The 22,814-nt window shown below is 37.0% G+C and overlaps 1 protein-coding gene across 1 annotated transcript in view; it reads left to right on the plus strand.

The window, feature by feature from the left end:
• ENOX2 (ecto-NOX disulfide-thiol exchanger 2) overlaps window positions 1-22,814 on the plus strand; it is a 341,467-nt gene that overhangs the window by 266,122 nt on the left and 52,531 nt on the right. Inside the window, 4 exon segments of the mRNA XM_079122719.1 lie at window positions 2,410-2,616; window positions 10,723-10,956; window positions 13,257-13,469; window positions 15,392-15,498. Coding sequence (XP_078978845.1) covers window positions 2,410-2,616; window positions 10,723-10,956; window positions 13,257-13,469; window positions 15,392-15,498 — 761 coding nt within the window.

The following is a 22,814-nucleotide window of genomic DNA, read 5'->3' on the forward strand; positions in this document are numbered from 1 at the left end:
ACTACTATTTATTGGGAAACTCTTAAATACTAGGCATTGTACCACATGCAATATACATAGTATAATATCAATTATCCTATAAAAGCTCTTGGGAGGTAGAAAACAATATCCCTATTTTAAAGATAAGAAAAGACTTTTTTCAGAGGCTGTGTAATTTTCTGGAAATACAGATGGTGAGTTTACCTGCTCTAAGTTCATGGTCTTTCACTTTCTATCTAATGTGGTGCCCTTAAATGAAATATAACTTGGTTCAGCCAAGGTTTTTCTCTGTAATATTAGAAATTTAGACTATGTCAGTATTTTTCAACCCCAGTTACAGAATAGAATTGCCTGAGATACTCAAAAACTAAAAAACAACAACAAAATAATCCTAATGCATACTCTGTACCCTGGACTAATCAATTCATACTCATTGGGGTGAGACCAGGCATTGTTTAACTCCCAAGTAGATTCTGTTGTGCTGCTTGAGCTAACAATAACCAGAACCATGGTGGCTAGAATTCTTTCCAACACTTTAAAATTTGAAAGCATAAGTCTCAAACAATTCTGGTCCTCATTGTCCCCCTTTTGACTAAAAGCACAGTCTCACATAGTGACCATACTAAGTCATTTCAGATTCCTGCTCACTAATTTTCTCATTCCCTCCAAACCTTTCAGATAGAAAAACAACAACAGCAAAATGAGCTCTTGAAATTATATATATTTTTAAAATTAACAGTTTATAAGTTCCCTAAATTTCATTATGCCCTTTGTAGAGAGAAAGAGGACATCAGTAGAAACTCAATATTCTTAACCACAAGTAGAACAGAGAGCCATAACAAACTGAAAAAGCTAGAGATGCTGATACCCAAAGAAGCTCCCAAATCAACTGCTTACTAACTTGGATAAGAGTCAGGTGGGGGTCTTGACTTAATCTATGAGCAAGACTCATTTATTTTTGCATATAAGCTCTAAATCGCTGGTTGTCGAGCTCTCCAAATCTTGAACTGGCAGAATTGTTGTTAAGGGTTGAATGGAAAGAATGGATTACACAAAATAAATCCTTGCAGATCAGATACAAAACCAACATCAGAAAAACCTATGACCAAAAAAAAAAAAAAAAAAAAACCATGACCATGACCATCATGCTTTGTTTTGTTGGACTATGAACTGTGGAATTTTGCTTAGAAAATGCTTTGATACATATAAATACTAACAAGGAACTGGCAGAAACAAGAGGCTTTATGTATGAGTGAGTAGAAACATGTTTTTTTAAGCAGAGGGAAATCTTCTCATTAAGTAGGTTTTTAATGGCTCTCTATGGCCAAATTTATCTCACTTTGGTTAATGATTTCCCACATGAGCTTACTCTCTCTCTGCTGTCTTTCATACTTCCCTCTAAATGCTGCAAGATTGAATCTGGACCTCACTACTCCAGCAAAGAATTGGAAGAAAGGCTCACTGATAAATATATAAAAACTAAGAATATAAAAGGGATAACTTTTACTTTTTACTGACTTGTTTAACGACACTTCTGACAGTTGCAAACACTTTTATAAATATTCACCTCATCATTGTCAAACCAATCCTGAAACAGTTTATAATCAGCTTCTCATCACTGTGACCAAAATACCTGACAAGAACAAATCAAAGGAGGAATAGTTTTGGCTCAGGGTTCCAGAGATTCAGTCTGTGGTCGACTCATTCCATCACTTTGGGCCTAAGGTGAAGCAGAAATCATAGCAGTTAGGAAGCAGAGAGAGAAGGGATAGGGCCACAGAGAAGATGAACTCTTCCTGGACATGCCTCCAATGTCCCACTTCCTCCAGCCACAACCCACCTTCCTACAGTTACCACCCAGTCAGTGGACTGACTAGGTCACAACTCTCACATTTCAATCATTTCACCTTCTTGCATTAATACAAGAGCTTTGGGAGGACAGCTTATATCCAAATCATAACACAGTTCTTTCAGTAAGTGTAAACAGAATATAGTAACTTTAATCTTTAAATTAAACCCCTTCCCAGAGACCTTGGTTCTGAGAACTTCTGAAAGTAAGAATTGAAACTGAGTGAGATTTCCCCCACTATTTTCTTAATAAAAATGACTGAAAATTTGGCATAGCTGGCTTCTCACAGCAAAAGTAATGAACAAAACTAAACAGCTGTGGATGGAACGGATCCTGGATGGGATCTGAGTATTTATCCTCTAGACGTCATGGTCACAGAATCATTGAATAAAATTATTTTCAGGGTCATGCAGTCAATTTTCTGTGGGGCGGAAATGAGCATTTGGAGACCACATACTTCTGGTACTCCTAGGCAAAACTTTGTTGGGGACAGTAGGGCTATCTGTGAGAAATGTTAAATTTTTAAGAGGTCTATCCCAGGCAAACATTTTAATTTCAAATTCTTTTGCCCTTACACTTAGATCTCCCACCTCCTGCAACCCGAGAAAGACCACCAGGATGCAAAACAGTATTTGTGGGTGGCCTGCCTGAAAATGGGACAGAGCAGATCATTGTGGAAGTGTTTGAACAGTGTGGAGAGATCATTGCTATCCGGAAGAGCAAAAAGAACTTCTGTCACATTCGCTTTGCTGAGGAATACATGGTGGACAAAGCCCTTTATCTATCTGGTAGGTGTATAGATGTGAAGATTGTTCCTACTAAGCACAATGCAGAAATTGGGGATCAATTTGCATCTGTAGCAGCTAAAATACAGTCCTGATGTTACCCACTTTAGACTTCAGAAATGGAAAATGCATGTTACTTCCCACCTTCCCCCTTAAATGCTCCTTAGTAGCCCCCGGTTGTCTGTCAGATAACTCCAGACTCATTACATGTGGCATCTAAAGGCCTTGATTATATGTTCCACCTCTCAGCATCAACTCCCAAGTTTTCCTGCACACACCGTGTCCCAACCACACTAAATAAATTCTAGCTCCCAGAATGTGCCATGGTATTTTATGCCTTTTCCTCTGACTAGAATTACCTTTTCCACCCTCACTCTCCACATACATCTTCATATCCTAATGCTGCAACTGGAGCACAACCTTTCTTGAAAGCTATCTCTGACTCATCTGTCCCTTCTGCACCAAGATGATTTAGGCACTCCTTCCTGAGTGCTTCCATAGTACCTGGTGCTTCCTCCTAACATGACACCTATAATACCAATGATAGAACTCACTCTTTCCACATTCATCTCCCTGACCAAAGTGTGAACTCCTTAAAGGTGAAAACTGTGTCTGATTTAACATTGAATCCCAGTGACTAGTGTATAGCCTAGCACTATAATAAATGCTCAAAAATGGTTATAGAAATGTCTTAGTCCATTTTCTGTCATGAGAACAAAAAACCCGAGACTGGGTAGTTTATGAAGAATAGAAGTTTATTTGACTTGTGTTTCTTGAGGCTAGGAAGACCAAGAGCATGGCATTGGCATCTGCTCACTGATGAGGACCTTCTCACTGCATCATAACATGACAGAGGGCATCACATTGTGAGACAGAACAAGTATGCTAGCCTGGGACTCTCTTCCCCTTCTTATGAAGGCACTAATGCCATCATGGGGACCCCACCCTTATGATCTCATCTAGTCCTAATTACTCCCCACAGGCCCCACTTTCAAACACCATTAACATATTAATTTGGAGATTACATTTCCAACATATGAACTTTTGGGAGACATTTGAGCCATCACAGGAAGTTAGTTATTAAATATTTATTGCCTAATAGGCCATAAATATTTTGCTATATCTTTGGAATATAGCAAAGATTGTGACAGATTTTTTTGCCATCAGGGATGTTACATTCTGGCAATGGAAAGATATTATATATGAACAAATAAATATATTAATATCAGGTACTTATAAATGCCCTGAAAAAGAAAAATGATTATTTTACCTAGGGTTATTAGGAAATAAATTTTTCCCTAACATTTGAACTGAAACCTGAACAATGTGAAAGGAGATTGCCTAGTGAACATCTCAGAGAGGAGTACTCTCAGCCTTGACCTATGTGGGGAGGGAATAGGTAACTATTGGAGGTGTGGGCCAGCTGGAAATAAAAAGCTAGAAAAGTAATATTAAGAAATAAACACAAAAGACAAGAAGTATATTTTTTCAAAGTGGGTCTGATCCTAACTAAAGGAAAAAGTCCACAATTGCTTTATTTATATGAAACACACCGAAGGAATTTATTGTGAGGAAGGGTTCTTCAAGGTAAACAAGAAGCAAGAGGCTACAGGGAATTGGCCTTGTTGAAGACTTACTTGCATGATAATTCTTCCTCCTCCAGGGCGCTGGTGCCACAAGGCTAGTTAGGCATTACTGGTATCTCTTTCACCCCAGGATAGCAGGCATTTAAATTCAAAGCTATGGAACCCATAAATTCCTTGCCAGGCATAGAATCTGCCCCATTAACAGTGGCTGCCTGCCAATGGGCGTGTCTTTCTACACACCTAAACACTGGGAAAGATTCCCAGATGTGGCAGTCAAGCTGTCCAGGGCTATGGAGTTCAAAGCAATGATTCATTTGTCCCTCCCAACAGAGCACTCCAAAGTAAGGAACAGCCAACCACAGTCCCTGAGATGAAAATGGACTTGGCATGTTCAACCAGAGGATAGAAGTTTAGCATGGACCTTGTAAACTATGGTAACGAGTTTTATTCTGGAGTCCGTGGAGGCTTTTAAGAAATAAAGTGATGTGAGCTGATTTACATTCTAGAAATATTACTGCTAAGTAGAAGATGGACTGAGGGGTTTGAGAGAAGGTAATGTTTTAGTCAGCTTTGTGTTGCTGTGCCTAGAATACCCAGCAAGAACAACTTAGAGGAGGAAAATTTATTTGGGGCTTTTGGTTTTATAGATCTCAGTTCATAGATGGGTGAGTCCATTGCTCTAGGCCCTCAGTGAGGCAGCACATCTTTTAAGAGCATAACAGAGGAGCAATGCTCCATTCATGGCAGCCAGGAAGCAGAGAAAGGGGAAGAAGAGGACACAGGGAAAATGAACCCTTCCAGGATACATCCCCAGTATTCCACTTCCTATAGCCACATCCTACCTTGTTACAGTTACTACCCAGCTAATCCATTCAAATTAGGATAGACTGGTGAGGTTACAGCTCTCACAGTCCAATCATTTTACCTCTGAACATTCTCGCATTAACACGGAGCTTTTAGGAGATCCCTCATATCCAAACCATAACAGGAAGTAATTAGGACATAGTTTAACTATCATTAGTCTAATCCCAAAGTGATAGTGGCTCATGTAGTACAGCTGGAGTGGAGTTAGTAAGAACTGCTTTCCATAAAGTCTTCTGTTCATGATAAAAATTCAGATCTGGGGCAATTGAGGAAAGAAATTCTAATAGGAATGATTTCTGTAAAGTATTTTAAAGTGAAGCCCCTTGCCTTTTGGGTTAGTTTGAAGATACAATTTTATGGTTGATCTTTTCCTTATTTTGAATTGATATTGTTCTTTATGGGGCAGTGGTCAAATTTGCTAGAAGGAAGAAGACAGGGTAATTGGAAAGGGCATAAAACAATTAACTATTTCTTCTGTGCCTAAGAGTAATGTTTTGGAAGAATTGAGTTCAAGTACTAGACATTTTTTATGACGACATCTTCATTCATGTAACAGATGCTTACTGAACATCTACTTTGTATAAAGTATTATGCTAGATGTTGTGCAAAATAGAAAATGAGTAAAACCTAATGCTTCCCCTTAATGAACTTAAGGTTAGTGTATAGCCGTATATTCATTCATTAAAGAAACATTTATTCAGCACTAGACATTGTTCCAACACTGATAAGACACATCACTACTACTACTGATAATAATAATTGACAGCTATGAATACCATTGTGGAAAGAGGGAGGGTGAGGAAGAGAGAGAAAATGTGAATATTTCTGATTCCTAACTGAGGTTATCAAGAAAGGTCTCATTTGCACCAAGTCTTTGACAAAGAGAAAACATTTGTTTGTGGATAGTGAAATATGGAAGAAACAGCATGAGCAAAGTTCCAAAGGTGGAAAGCTATGGCAAACATTCAGAAAACAGTTGGTGGTGTTTTGTGTGCTTAGTAGACATAAGAAGAGGAGGGAATCTTAGGGTGGTTTTGATTTGCATTTCTCTTATTACTAGAGATGTTGAACATTTTTCCATATGTTTGTTGATTACTTGGCCTATACCCAAAGGACTTAAAATCAGCATACTACAGAGATACAGCCACATCAATGTTCATAGCTGCTCAATTCACAATAGCCAGATTGTGGAACCAACCTAGATGTCCTTCAATTGATGAATGGATAAAGAACTGTGATATATATATATATATATATATATGTATATATATATATATACACAATGGAATATTATTCAGCCATAAAGAATGATAAAATTATGGCATTTGCAGGCAAATGGATGAAACTGGAGAATATCATGCTAAGTGAGATAAGCCAATCTCAAAAAACCAAAGGATGAATGATATCGCTAATAAGTAGATGATAACGACACATAATGGGGGGAGGGAGGGGTTAGTGTTAGGGTTAGAGTTAGGGTTAGGGAGGGGGGGCAAGAATGAAGGAAGGAAGGACTGTATAGAGGGAAAAGAGGGGTGGGAGGGGTGGGAGGAAGGAGAAAACAGAATGAATCAAACAACATTACCCTATGTAAATTTATGATTACACAAATGGTATGCCTTTACGCCATGTACAAACAGAGAAAACATGTATCCCATTTGTTTACAATAAAAAAAAAGAAGAGGAGGGAAAACATCAGTTGTTACCCACTTTGAAAGGTTTAACAGTTGGGCCTTTACTCCTCATGTAATAGGAAATGGTTGAAGAAATTTTTGAACATGGGAAATGATTGCTTCTGAAAGATTAATCTGACAGCTCTATGTATAAATAGGTTAGAGAAGAGAATAGTAAAGAGGAGAGGAGAAGTTAGTTGTAATAGGTCAGGGAAGAGGTGGAGGGCATTTGAAAAAGTAGGCTAGATACATGGGGGAGGAGAGAAGGAGGTAGATGTAGCATACTCTTGATGCAGTTGCTTTAAGTGCTATGGAAGCTAACCAAACCATATCCAAACCATAACAGGAATCTAATCTGGCTGCTATTAGATAGCAGACAGCAACATAACAGAGCATTCCACAGTAGACTATTTTAATAAGAACGTAAATATCTCAAAAAGCGCTGAGTAGTCATGCATTAAAGGCAACATACTGCACAGGAGGAACCATCTAAACATCACTGAAATCAGCTCTGTTAACAACCATCACCTAGAAACATTTTCAGGGTTGCCAAAGGAAAGGAATAGCAGTCAGTGTTGTGAAAATAATTATTTTTTCCCTTTAAATTTGAACCTACTCCCTGGAAGTTCAAAAATGCTAGAAATCTCCTGAAAGGGATGTATGCTATCTTGCCTTATAAAACAAAGTGATTAAAACAAACAAGCAAATAAAAATTTCTTAGAAAAGAGACCAGAAAACATAGAAAGGAATGAAGAAAGGATCTTTATTACTAGATTTAAGCACCTTTGGGAGCTGTACCCACCCATAGCATCATAGCATCTTAATATGGTTTATATAGAACTTTGATTTCATCCTCTCTTTTGATTCTTTCCACAATCCTGGGTGAATTGGCAAGGTAATCATTTGTAGCCCTGTGTTTTTGATGACTTGGATGATCAAGTAAGATACATAGGTGTAAGGGTACATTACAAACTGCAGAGGGGCCTAGAAAAGTTTGCTTATGAAATGTGATTTTTCTTCTTTATCAAGTGAATGTATGACCATTTTAGTGTTCCTGGGCATCATTCTTTAAAACAACTATATTGAGGTATAATAACTGACATATAATGACCTTCACATAGTTCAAAAATATAATTGTATGATATTTAATATATGTATATACAGCTGTTAAACTATCACCAACAGTCATAAAATAAATATGCCTGCCTGCCATCCCCAAAAGCTTCCTTCATGTCCTTTTTGTAATCTCTTCCTCCTACCCTCCCTACTGCCTTCTCAGGCAACCACTTATCTGTTCCCTATCAGATTAGTATGCATTTTCTAGAAATTCATATAAATGGAATCATACATTATGTATGCTCTTCCTTCCTTTGTATAGATCCATATTTCCATTTGGTATCATTTTCTCTACGCTTGAATTTCCTTTAACAGTTTTTTGTAGTACAGGTCTGCTCCTGATGAACTCTGTCAGCATTTGTGTGTTTCGAAAAAAATTATTTCGCTTTCTTTTTGAAAGATTTTTTTTTGCACATAGATTTCTCGGTTGACAGGTTTTTCCCACCCCTCTCTCAGATGTTGTTCCACTAGCTTCTTGCTTGCATTGTTTCTAACAATAAATACGATGCTGTCCTTATGTTTATTTCTCTGCACATAATGTATATTTTATCTATGGTTGCTTTAAAAATATTTGTTGAGCAATTCAGTTATGATGTACATTGGTGTACTTTTCTTCATGTTTCTTCTACTTGGAGTCCATTGAATTTGTTCAATCTGTAAGTTGTCATCAAAATTGGAAAATTTCCTCCCTTTATTTCTTCAAATATTGTTTCTTTTCCTTTCTCTCTATCTTCTCTATCAGGGCTGCATTAGGCATATAATTGGCCCTTTAAAGTTATCTTACAGCTCACTGGTATTCTATTTACTTTTTCACAGTATTTTTCTCTCTGTATTTCATTTTGGATAGTTTGTATTATTATGTGTTTAAGTTTTTTTCTTTTGCAATGTCTAATTTGCCATTAGTCCTATTCAGTGATTTTTTTCCAACTTAGACATTGTATTTTGAATCTCTAGAAGTTTGGCTCTTTTTTATATCTTTTGTGTTTCTACTTAATATGTTCAATATTTTCTCTAGCTGCTTGAACATGTGAAATCCAAATTTGATAGTTGTTTTTATATCCTTAGCTATTAGTTACATTATCTGTATCACTGCTGGTTCTGTTTCAGTTGGCTAATTTTTTAAAAATATTTTTTAGTTGTCAATGGACCTTTATTTTACTTATTTATATGTGGTGCTGAGAATTGAACCAAGTGCACCACACATGCCAGGCAAGCACTCTACCACTGAGCTACATCCCCAACCCAGTTGGCTAATTTTTTTATCTTAATTATGGGCAATATTTTCCTGCTTATTTGCACATTGGATAATTTTTATTAGATACCATGCATTGTGGATTTTACCTTACCTGGCAACAGATAATTTTATTCCTATAAAAACCCTTGAGATTTGTTCTGAGATGAGGGAACATTTTTGTCCTTTTGGGTCTTGCTTTTTAAGCATTGTTCAGCAGGATCAAAGTAGTTTAGTCTAGTGCTAATTTTTTTACCACTGTAGAGACAAAACCCTTCTGACTTCATGTTACTCAGTGAAGTATGAGTTTTTCTTCTCAAATAGCCCTGTGTGAGCTCCAGAGATTGTTACCTTTAAGATTCAGGTGGTTTCCACTTATTCTTATGGATGACATTAATACTCAGCTAAATAATCAGGGAGGACCTTCTGCAGATCTCCAAAATGCTTTGTACAGATTTCTTCCTTCTGCCACTCTGCCTTCTGAACTCTATTTGTCATAGTCTCCCTGGAATCCCAGTTCATCCTTCTAACCTTTGTAAGAACATCATGCTCTTCCTGAGTTCCCCTCCCTGTACTAAAGCCTCCAAACCCTCTCCAAAGAATAAACTGGAGCAATCATAGGGATTACTTCATTTGGTTCTTGTCTTTCAGTGATCACTGTCTTCATTTTCTGATGTCCAGTGTCTTAAAAAACATTGTTTCATACATTTTGTCCATATTTTTAGTTATTTAAAGAGAAGAACATATCCAGTCCATACTACTCTATCTTATCAAGGAACAAAAATCTATGGTGTGCATTATTCTCAAGAATAGAGGAAAGCCCAATAGACTTGGTGTCTGTAGTCCTGGATTCAAATTTTTGCTCTTCCATTTGCTAGTTGTTTGGTCAAGGGTAAGCTGTTTAACCTCTAGGATGCTCAGTTTTCTCTTTGGTAAAATGTTTACCCAGTAAATCTGTGCTGAGAATGAAATGAAATAAATGTATTTATAAATATATACCTCTACTTAACATTTTTCTTCACTTTTTGTTAAGAGACTTGACTTGGGTGGCACAGAATTTGAGGTAGGGAGCTTGATGCTGGTTTTTACCCCTATTACAAATGCACCAAATTTATTTGAGTATCACAAATTATGTGTCACCTGGGTTATATACCACTCCCCATCATATCTAATTTTTCTCCCAGAAAAAAAAGACAAGTATCGCCTAATGAATCTAGGAACTAATTTTTAGAGATTAAAATGCCAATTAATATATTTAAATTTTACCAAATTTCTGTGTGGTGGTTTTACTGACACTCTTGAAATTATCCAAAGACACCATAGTTTGGGGCCACTATTTCCATTCTTCCCAGCCCTTGGTGCCATATAAGGCTTATTCCACATGCCATTACCCACAGAGCCACTATTCTCCAGAGGTAAGTGGCAGATGAAAGAATGGAACTCCTGAAAACAACACTAACCCAACAGAATAGTAAGCAGTTATTGGAGATGAGATTAAAATCTGTCTTTTGATGATTCACTTTGGTAGCATATGTAGGGAATTGGGGATTTTGTGATCACTTGGAAGTGCTCTAACCACAACTGAAACACTGAACTTGTTCTTACTAGGCTGCTGTTCTCTCTCCTTCCCACTCAAACTTAGGTTACCGAATTCGCCTGGGCTCTAGTACTGACAAAAAGGACACAGGCCGGCTGCATGTTGATTTTGCACAGGCTCGAGATGACCTGTATGAGTGGGAGTGTAAACAGCGCATGCTGGCCAGAGAGGAGCGCCACCGGAGACGGATGGAAGAAGAAAGACTGCGCCCTCCATCCCCACCCCCAGTGGTCCACTATTCAGATCATGAATGCAGCATTGTTGCTGAAAAACTAAAAGGTATAGAGGCATTCAAGTTTCATGATTAAAGGAACTCTTTTCTTTAGGGAAATGTACTAAATATCATTGTATTGTTGGTGGTTACCCTTTGAATATCCCAGTCATGGATTCTGAGTATTTCTTGTGTTGGAGCCTTGCTGATAGAGAGCTGTACCTAGTAATTCAAGATTCAGGAAATTTGTCCATGCCACCTATGTCTCTGCTACTTCATTGTCTCCAGGGATGGTATTTTTCCCTGTAGGCATTAGATGACTAAGAAGAAATAGGGTTTTCCCACTTTCCACATCAGAGGAAATTAGGTGTGATTCATCACTGGGAACCTGTACATGCCTTCTTTTATAGTAGATACAAGGTTTGAATTCTAAATCAAATGAGTGAATCAGCATGACAGAGTTTGATATGACCCTGAAAGACCCTGGTAAAAATCCTTATTTTAAAGATGAAAAAGTGAAGGCCCAGAAAGTAGTCACAGTGTACATTTTTCTTAGATTACTCAAAGACTTAGCCACAAATGACTAAAGGATGACTTTCTTAACCGCTTAAAAAAGCCAATTTATTTCACACAGAGACTAAGGAGACTTCTAGACATTGCTAAGTCAGATTGTTTTTCCTTTAGTTTTGATTCGTGTTCCTCTTGCTTGATTCTCAAAGCCATTTTGCTAATTTAACATTAATTACCTTGCCTGCTCTCTTACCTTAGTAGCTTAAATCAGTCTCATTTTCTGAGTATAGTTGATTTTATTGAACGAATGCTGGTGTCCCAATGATCTTATCGGTGACTCCGACCCAGCTCTAATAGTATGAGTTTGCTTTCTTTCTTGTGCTCTCAGCTCAGCAAGATCCTCCTAATTCTGCTCTCCAAATTGGTCTCACTCACCAAACTTGTTTACATGGCATAATCTAAGGGACTCACACTTTTAAAAGTCAAACAGTTCTCTTTGGGTTGATTTCAACTTCTTGCAAAGGAAAAGTAGAAAATATAGAGTCTAGAATAGGAACACAGAAATAATGGTACATTTTAAAAAACTGAAAAGGCTAAAGACATTGATAAGATGCCACCTCCAAGACTTGCCTATTCGCATGATACCAAACAAGTCAGTTTCAGCGAAAAATAAACATACAAAAAAAAAAAGAATTTTCTGGTAGTGTGGCCCTCAAGAGAAACAAAAAATTGAGCATCAACATTAAGACTGTATCCAAGTAATGAAATGAAAAGCTGCTATAAAGGGAAGGCTCACCTCCTATTATATGTCTGCAGTGAAAAAAAGAGCAAGAGGCAAGAAGTTCAAATTGCAGTGAGAGATACTTAACAGAAGGATTTCTGGTCAGAGAGGGATGTGAAGCCCTAGAATGGGCTTCAGTGGGATGCTAATGTACTTTCCCTCTCAGGAGTCTGTAACAGCAGAATGCATAAGTGGCTTTCAGGGAACTGAACCAGAAGCTTTGGAGGAGTGTGCTAATATCTTAACATCAGAGAATAACTCCTAACTAGCTGCAGACATGTCCTAGAAGGATTTCTCCAGCAAGAGAAAAAGGATGTGAAGAACTTCAGAAATAACATGAACTGCATCAAAATACATTGTGACTAGGACTGAGTGGAAGGCCTAGAGCTATGGATTGCATGCAGGAGTGATGTTATAAAAGGTCAAAGATGTGTTTATACCTAAAGAATTACCCCCTTAACTCTTTCCTAAGGCTCTTCCAACACTGTAATTCCATGGATCCTGGGCAAAGTTAATGTGAAAATCAAGTTAAACTTAGGACTCAAGTTTATTTTTCCTTGTTAAAACACAGCATTGTAGAATTCTGAAGATGCCTCACTGCTAACTCATCACTCATTCTCATTCCCCTCCTCTCTAATGCAAGCATGCAGACACACACACACACACACACACACACACACACACACACACACACACTATCTGAAAGGTTAAGAAATTCACAATATATTGGTGCAGAAAAATGTTTTGTTTTTGTGATGCTAGGGATCAAACCCAGGGCCTCAAGTATGCTTTCACTTTGTCACTGAGCTACACCCCCAGTGTGGAAAAATTTTGTTAAGAAAACAACAACGATTATGCTTCTGAAATAAACTATAGTCAATCTAACAGGCTATTATTACTTCTGCGTGCCATTTGTATGCAGTGCACATGTGTGTATGCATGGCTCCTCATATTCAGCAATTTCCTAAACCATACTGCCCAAAAGCCATGACGACCTCCTTGCCAGCATGATGAGAAAATATTTTGACAGATATTTGGTTGCATTTGGTAGTTCTAAAATAAAACTCATTTTTCCAGATGATTCCAAATTCTCAGAAGCTGTGCAGACCTTGCTCACCTGGATAGAGCGGGGAGAGGTGAACCGCCGCAGTGCCAACAACTTCTATTCCATGATCCAGTCAGCCAACAGCCACGTCCGCCGCCTGGTGAACGAGAAAGCTGCCCATGAGAAAGATATGGAAGAAGCAAAGGAGAAGTTCAAGCAGGCCCTTTCTGGAATTCTCATTCAATGTGAGTGGAAGTTAAGAATTCTTTTGAAAGGGTGAGAGGGTGCTTCACTTAGTTACCACTTGCTCTCATGGGAGCCCAGACCTACAGAGCCATCCTGTGTTAAGGAGCAAGGCTACTTTCCTCATTGCCTCATGCTCTCTTTGTATTGCCAAATGCCAAAGCTCTAGTTTCACACGATATATGTGAGCATCTCCTATTTTCATTTCCTCTGGTGTATCTACTTCAGATCCTTAGAAATACTGATACTTAGGACACTTTCTGTACTTTATAGTACCAAGCATCAGTGAAGGGGGATATTTTATTGCTGAAATTAGGATATAGCATCAGCATTTTTCAGGGGAAAAATTCTGGGGATTAAACTCAGGAGGACTTTACCACTGAGCTACATCCCCAGCCCTTTTTAAAATTTTTATTTCGAGACATGGTCTCACTAAGTTCCTGAGGCTAGCTGAGAACTTGTGATCTTCCTTCGTCAGTCTCCTGAGCAGTAGTCATGTGTCAGCATTTTGAAACTGTTTTTCTTAAGATTTGCATCATTACCATTGTTTTAATAAGCTTATTAGGACCTTTTAGTGCTAAACATAATTATAATTCTTAAGATGTGATTGAATAAAAACCAAATTTGCTACTTCCGTGTTTTGTATTTAGTTTCCTTTCTTCCATTACCTTTTCTGAATATGATAGACACTATGACAGGGTGAAAAGTCATTGAAATGGCCATTTTCAAAAAGAAGTACCTCTTTAAACCTATTTATTCCTAAATGAGATAAAACAGATCAATTCTCAAGTCACTTTTTGTTCATAATATTATAACATTATACATTCATAAATTTTCAGTAAGGAACTATACTCACCTTAAGAATAAGGGTGCAGTTTTATAATTTGAGTTTAAAACAGTTATGGCCACTCTTCCTATACTTTACTTGCTATGCTTGCTTCATAGGTAATCTGGATTAAGGAGGCATTGTTCTATTTTCCACTTGTATTCTGGAAGTATATGTGGGTATAAAACCCAGAAAGTGAAAGCATATGTCTTCAGGACTTCAGAATAAGTAGAAGAAAAGAGCAGCAAGCATCATAGGAATATAAATCCTTAACTCATTAGATGACAGTGCAAACTGGGCTGTTTAAAAAAACAGTACCTCTGGATTTTCTTTAGTACCTCTGAATTTCCTTACTGTGACTGAACACTCCAGCCTGGCAGGGGCTCTTGTCCTGCTTTTCTTTTCCCAAAATAGTCATATCATATCTAAGCTTCCCCTCTCTTGAACTGATTAAGATAAAGTCCCAGAATATTTGTACGTATTTCCTCATTTAACATTTTAAGAGACCCTGAAAAATATTCTCTGGGACTGCACTTACACAGTACTCTTCCATAAAACATTTCTCCAGTCGACAGGTCTGTCTAGGTAGACTTAAAATAGACAATCCATCTTAGGTTTTGATTTGATGATTCTAGTTAAACATGCCTCAGAATAGTGAAAGGAAAAAATCTGTTGAAATGAAGCATACCAGATTATTTAAAAGGGCTTTTAATGAAAGAACCCAATGGTAGAAGTTGCTGGTAGAGTTTGTTTCTATGGTATGCAGGGTCAGTATACTAAACTAAAGCATGTTTACTATGTCTCTTACCTCTCCTGTCTGAATAAATACACACTGCTTATATTAAAACTTTAGCCCCAAATCTTGTGGGGTTCCCTTTTTTCTTTCATCTATTGATGTCTCTTCCTTTGAGCCCACTTTAAAATTATAGTACTCTAGCCAGCACACATAACCTGTCCCAAGTTCAGCCATGGCCTGGTATAATGTTATAACAAAAAGACTCAAAAAGCCTTATGCTTCTCTTTTATTTCTCTCCTCCTCTCTTTTGCCATCCCTGGATGATACTCTGGCCTGATCCAAATGCTGATTTGATGCTGCAGTTGAGCAGATAGTGGCTGTGTACCATTCCGCCTCCAAACAGAAGGCATGGGACCACTTCACAAAAGCCCAGCGTAAAAACATCAGCGTTTGGTGCAAACAAGCTGAGGTTGGTAACTTTTTACTTTGGTAGTTCCTCAGGGAGACAGTTTCTTTCTTTAACAAGTTATTGATCTGGAATTTAGCCAGAATTAAATAGTGCCAAGCTCCCACGGACACAACAAGGCCCTAATGAAACACTAAGACGTGTCCTGTAGCCTGTCACTGTGTCCAGACCACCTGCTGTCAAACGGGGAATAAATGTGCATGTGTTGTCTTGAATGCATTCTGCTGGCTGGAAACATTAGTAGTGAAAATGTAGCTGGCATAATTATAAGTTTACTTCTCTAAACTAGCTATCCTTGAGCACAACAATAATTACTGACCTGTGCTTCTACTGTTAGTAATATTAGGGCTGTGTTACATTTATTGGAGTGTCTTGACAGTTGAGGCTAGAAGTTACCTGATATTACATTAGAAAAAAAAAATTTGAGCTTCTCTTATCAAACCTGTTCGGCCATCTTTAGAGGTAGCAGATATAAAGGTAAGAGAGGACTCTCATTAAGATTAAGGGTGACACACACCTCTCTGCTAATTCTCAGTTAACACTTTTAGCTTAACACTAGACTATGTCTGATATGATTAGGTGGCTATTCTGAATTCCAAGATTAAAAACCAAGATGGGAGTTTGATTTCACTGATCTACCTTTGGAAATGGTGTTATATATGCCTCAAATTCCTATGGACAGCTTCCTTACCCAGTCCTATTATTTTTAATCTATATATGCAGCAACTTCATTTCTGGGTACTCTTTGCCAGTGTGGTAACAATTTCATTGCATCTATCAATGCAGATTGTCATATTTTTTAACAATTAAATAGCATTTACAAAACAGTTACTTTTTTGTGGTACTGGGGATGAAATTCAGGGCCTTGCTCATGCTAGCCAGGTGCTCCACCACTGAGTGACATCCCCTACCCCCAACATTTATATGGCACATTCAAATTGATTGTCTGACCTAAGTGAGGCTCATATTAGAGATGGTATAGTGGAAAGAGTATTAGATTTAAAGTCAATCATGAATTAATATCTCAGCTCTGATAGATTTGCAGCTATGCATATTGAACAAGTTATTCAGCCTTTCTCACTCTCTCTTTTTCCACTTATAAATTGGAGATAATGAAATCACTCTTACAAAATTAAGTGAGTTAAGAAATGTATAAATGGTTTGAAATTGTAAATAGCATTTCACCTTATTATTAACAACTTGATAAGGGATAATGAGTAGGTATAGAATCCATGTTATACATGAAGGAAACTGAAATGGAGAAATGTTAAGTGATTCATATGAAATTATACAACAAGCAAGTGGACTAGAAATTATTCTCACTTTGAGCTCTGGTGCAAAGTGATTTAACCTAGGTGAGCCCTTGATTCCTAACTGTAAAATGAAGGTAATAATCTCTTCACTGTGTCCTTCATGAGAATACATGAGACATTTTTTTGTGGGAACAGTTCAAAAACCATGAAGAACCTTTAGAAGAAGATGAGCCAAACTCCATTCATAAACTATAAACTCTGAGCCATCAGTTTGGGCACAGCAAAGGGATATAGGAGTCACTCAAAAGAGAAATCCCTGAAGACATCTGTCCAATGACTTGGTAGAGTCATAAAAAGCCAATAGTATCTTATTAAAAAAGAATCAGGAGCAAAAAAAGGAGACAACTTTCCTATTATAACACAAAGTGATTTTAGAATTTCAGGGCTAACTCAGGTTGTTGACCCTCTGCAAACAAAACTCAACATTGTGATTCAAAGGTGTACTGAGTACTTTCTCTGTCTCAGGCATTGTAACAAGTAACACAGGATGAGATGGTCTTTGCCCTCAGGGAGCTAAAGGGGTAATGAAAATGGTCAAGAGGAGAAGTGGAGTTTTGTATACTAAATTTCAAATATCAGAACTCTTTAACTCAGAAGAATGAAGGTTGAATGAAAAATGCTCAGTGTCTTAACAATTGTAGAAAAGTGGTACAAGTTGAGTATCCCTTATCCAAAGTGCTTGGAGTCAGAAGTGTTTCATATTTTGAGTTTTTTTCAGATTTGAGGATATTTGTGAGTACATGAAATATCCTGGGGATGGGACCCAAATCTAAATAGAAAATTCATTTATACTTCATATGCACTTTATACACATAGCCTGAAGGTAATTTCATATAGTAGTTTACCTGCATTTTGATTGTAACCTGTCACATGAGGTCAGGTGTGGAATTTTCTACTATGGCATCATGACAGCCCTCAAAACATTTTATATGTTAGAACATTTTGGTTTTCAGATTTGGGGATTAAATCAACTTATATTAAGTCTCTTCCTTCCCTTCAATACACATACACTGTATGCCTCCTGGAGGTTAGAAGAAGCTGTCTGACCAGCTCCACCCTTTAAGGCAAGCCCTGCCAGTACAATATTGCCATTTTATAGATGGAAGGGAGCCTCTGGTTAGAGCACTGGCCTCTAGGCCATGGCCCTTTTGTAAACTACATTGTAATAAAATATTTTCCATCAGTATTATTTGTCAGGGATCTATTAGTTGCATCAATTCTACCTCCGTGGTAGGAATGTACTTGAGTTAAATGAGGTTCACAGTATAGATAACTGTGCCAGTGAGATGGGCACTTCTCTGGGCCTGAAGAAGACTGAGAGCTGTGCACACTATTAGCCTATATTGTTGTAGAGCTTCCTTGGCAGAGTGATGAGGATAAAGTACACAGCCAATATGACTTGCCAAGAGCTACAAGTTTCATGCTGTGTCTTGTAGACTTTGTAGAAATATTTCCTATCTATTAAATTGGATTTAATTAAGGCCCACCATGAATATCTCAATCTCAGTAAGAAAACTACTACTGAAATTGGGACATAGTTGGTGAGCTTCCACTCATTACATTCCCTAAACACAAAGATCTCTTCCACTTTATATCAGTGCCTTTAAATTGTTGTTTGTGTTATTATTTTTCTTTTTGTTTTTTACCTGTGTAAACTTTCACTTGATAGCAGGCCACTGTGAGGATTGAAAGGAGGTAGCCTGGGAAAAGTGAAGAACTTGTCCTCTTATATTGTGGCCACATCTCAGCACCCCACTGGAAAATCAGAGCCTTTCAAAGACTTAATCAACTTGACTGCCTTTTTGTTGACCTTGGCATTAATGCTACAACTTATATGTCAGGCATTTCATTATGTTAGAAATTTCTGATGCTTAACTGTTTTACCAGTTAACTTTGGGAACAAGTCAGTCAGTCACCTCCTCATGTCATAAAATACCTGTTATTTGTTTCATTGTCATCCTTCTACCAGCAGCCAACACTGTCTTACTCTCAGAGACGGGTATGTCTTACTACTCAGCAACAGGGTATGGAGGAAGAAGGAAAAGGCCCAACCCTTGGGGAGTTCAAGAACTAATTTTGACAGCATATGTCAGGCAAACTAATTTGCTAATAAGTCTTTACTTTCCTGATTTATGTAAGTGTGGGACTCCTGCCAATACGATTGTAAAGGGTAGTAAGAAAAGGCTGAAGTCCCACCCCCTAAAGAAAGTTAGTGCCCACTTTACTTTTCTCACTGTTATTGAAACTCTTTTTTTCCTACAGAATCTTTAAAAAATTTGTTTCTCTGAAGCATGCCTGCACTAAAAGCTAGACCTCGGATGATATATATAAAACTACAGCCATGGCAGTAGAAACTGAAGAGATAGTCTCTTGCATCCTCCCTAATATCAGATTTTCCACCACTGGGCCAGACAAAAAGGGACCTAATGATTGCTAGTGTTCTTGTAAAATGAAATACTATGATTGATAAAATAACTTTCTCTCCAGATTTACAGGCCTACCATTCCAAACTCTGCAGAACTGTTTGCAGAAAAACATTCCAGTCATCCACATACCCTTGTTTTAGGACCCATTTACACTAACACTGGCTGTTAGCTTCCAGTCACCAAAAGAAATACTAACCCAATTTGGATCAACCTAATTTGTATTTTCATTATATATCATATAATAGACATTGATCAAGAACCTGTGTTTGTGCTTTGCTTCATTGAATTAAATGATATCTCAGAATCAAATAGCTACATAAGTATAGAAAGCCATCTCCCTATCCTCTGCTGCTTTTCATTCCCTCATGCCCCCTTCCCTGCCAAGTTTCATGTTAATGTCGAAAGTCCAGGTAAGTAGAATCTTGTTACAAATTGAATAAGGAATGTTGATTTTTCTGGTAATCATGTTAGTATTATATAATACAAATAAGATGAATTTAAGTCCACATACTTTTTTGTAAAACTATTGTTAGATAATTGCTGTGTAATTATTTATGATTTGCTTACTTTATAAGAAATCATAAAACACCAGTTGGTGCAAAAGTGATTCTTTTCAAACATTTTCCTCTGTCTTAGGTTTCAATTTAATTTCATCCAGAAGTATTTTTTGTTGTCCATTGCAGAGCAATATGAATTTCTGAGCTTCTGAAAAATAACTATTAGAACAGATGCAAAAATATCATGATGTCATTTCAGAAATAACTAACAGTTCACTGTTGAATGATAGCAAAGATCTACTGTGGGCAGTAGAGTAGCATAAAAACTTTAGGAGGGCTATCTTACCTTATTTGATGTACTCTATCAGTGTTGTGACTTGGTTGATTTCTGGTAGAGATTTGCATATTCAAATAGCCAAAAAATGTTTTTGCATGGCATTGCTACTCTGTTGGTTTCATCTCTAGATCCAAATTTCAGAATGAGTAATGGGCAAAACTGGGAGGTAGCAATTTCCTTTGCTGTCTGTACTTCAGTGACTTAGAATCCTTCCCCTCCCTATACCTATGTCCTATCTAGGTAGAATACCTTTTCCAGACATATGCCACCATATAACTCCTCACTCTGAAGGTATTGATTAGGGTTTGCTTCCCAAAGCAGAGCTTTTCTTATTTAACCAGAGAGTGCAGAAAATGGGTATCTCAGCTGTAAAATAAGGTAAAGGTAAGGTTTTCAAAGAATTAAAATCTCACTCACTTTTCCTGGAGGTACAGTCTCCCTATAACTTCACTTTAGTATGGTACCCCATAACCTCTGCTGTTCTCGTTGCTCTTATATCATTTGTATGACTTAGTATTGGTTATTTATAGAAGAATAATGCTATGAGACTTTCTTTATAGCTAGGAACAGTTGTCTAGTAGGTAGAGGACTCTGAGCTCTGCTAATTTGCTTCACTGAACAACTTAGAGCAAACTTCCTCTTATTTTTTCTTACCCTAATTTCATTGTCTGCTAAAGCAACTGGTAATTCTTCTTTCTAGAGTATTTTGTGGCATTTAGGTAAAATTTGCCTATATTTCTAGGGGAGTTTTATTTCTAGGGAGTTTTAAAGTTGTGAAAGGCATCTAGATAAGCCATATCACATAGTCACTGAACTTCTTATATTTCTAAGAAGAGATTATGATTTCTTGTCTAGCTAGAAGCAAAAAGATGCTTTGTGGATGCTGAGCAGCTACAGAAAGTATCTTAGCTCTCAGATTTTCCTGCCCTGGGATATTTCCCTAGAAGGAACATAATTTATTCTTCTGAGAAACACTAACATTCCCAAGATTGTGTGACATCTGTTATTGAGAGTTGATCTCTGTTTATACCCTCTGACAATCTACATTTTGTTAGGCATCTAGAAAGCCACAACTTTTCCTCCCACAGTAAACTGTACAATATTTTAATTTGCCAATGTCAAACCTCATTATAATCACCTTTCCAGCAACAGCTCTGATGATAACTGAAATATAGTCTCCTGAGATAGAATGAGATAGAATGAATTCACAGCAATAAGAAGTTCCTTTATTTTTTCTGTGCAATGAGTTGGAATAAGACATAGTAAATCTCTCTTATGACACAAATGTTTAAAGTTCATTTTCCTCAAGCTAGTCATTATTTTATTCTATTTAAAATAATGTCTCTGCAGTACATGGGAGATGCTATGTTAGCATCTGATTTTTGTATTACTTCTTAACTAGTGATGATACTGAATTGCTCACTTTTTAAAGGGCCTCTTATTTATTTTTAATGAAAACTTTACTTGAAATAAAAATCATTATTTTTCCTGATCAGAGGAATAAAAAGGAAGGAACTTAGTTGGAATAATGACTAACTGCAGCATTAATTATTAAGAAATCCATTTTAAATATACATAATCCCCACAAATGGTGGCAATTTTTACCAGACTGCTTTGAATTCTTTCTGTATGAGGCCTAGTAGGGGTTAACCTAGGCAAGGGATTCTTAGCTCAGTGCTAAGGGGCCTCTGACAGGAATTAAGTAGCCTTAAATGATTTTAAGCTGCTCCAAAATGCACAGTTATCATCTTTACTTTTCCCTAACATGACTTTTCCAGTGTGATCTTTGATAACTTCCAGCATTCCTCATGCTTTCCTGAAGAGTGGTATTTATATCAGGTAGCACTTCCCTGAAGCATGAGAAACTTTCTGCAGCATTTCCTATAGTACAGGTCTCTTGGTGACACATTCTTACATTTAATTTTGTCTGAAAAATATATTTATCTCATTTTCATTCTTGAAAAAACTTTGAACACAGATTTCTGAACAAATGAATATTTTTATTTTTATTTAAACTTTAAGATAATGTTCCACTGAGTTCTAGGTTTTATCATTTCTGAAAGGAATCAAAATTGTTGTTCCCCTCTATATAATGTTGTGTTTTCCTTTGACTGCTTTCAAGAATTTCTCTTTTCTTTAGTTTTCTGCCGTTTGACTATGATGTTCCTAGATATGCTTTTCTCCACATTTGTCCTTCTTGGAATTAACTGATCTCTTTGAATATGTAGATTGATGTCTTTCCTCAGATTTGAGAAGTTGTTAACCATTATTTCTTCAAATTTTAAAATCATTCTCTCACTTATCTCTGGAATTCAGTTTACATGTAGATTAGACATTTGAGTAATCAGTGCAAGCAGACAACTCTCTTGACGGTCTGTTATTTAAAAATTATATATATATACATCATAAAGTTATATATCTACATCTATCTTTCTAGCTATATATATTTCTCCTGTTCCTAAAATTGAACGTATGAGTATCATTCTATGTCTAAATTCTCTATTCTGCCATCTCTATTCTACTTTTAGGCTCATCCAATTATTTTTATTTTTGGTATTATATTTTTTCAGTTTTAGAATTACCCAGATGTGATAATTGGCAGACAAGGAGTTAAAGCAGCTAGTTTATGTATACTCAATGATGTAAAGGAAACATGGAAAATATAAGACATATCAGAAAAGGAGGAGAAACTTTTTTAAGGACTTTTTTTTTTAACCAGGGATTGAAATCAGGGTCACTCAACCAG

Source organism: Sciurus vulgaris (genome assembly GCF_902686455.1).
Source record: "Sciurus vulgaris genome assembly, chromosome: X".
NCBI classification, from domain to species: domain Eukaryota; kingdom Metazoa; phylum Chordata; class Mammalia; order Rodentia; family Sciuridae; genus Sciurus; species Sciurus vulgaris.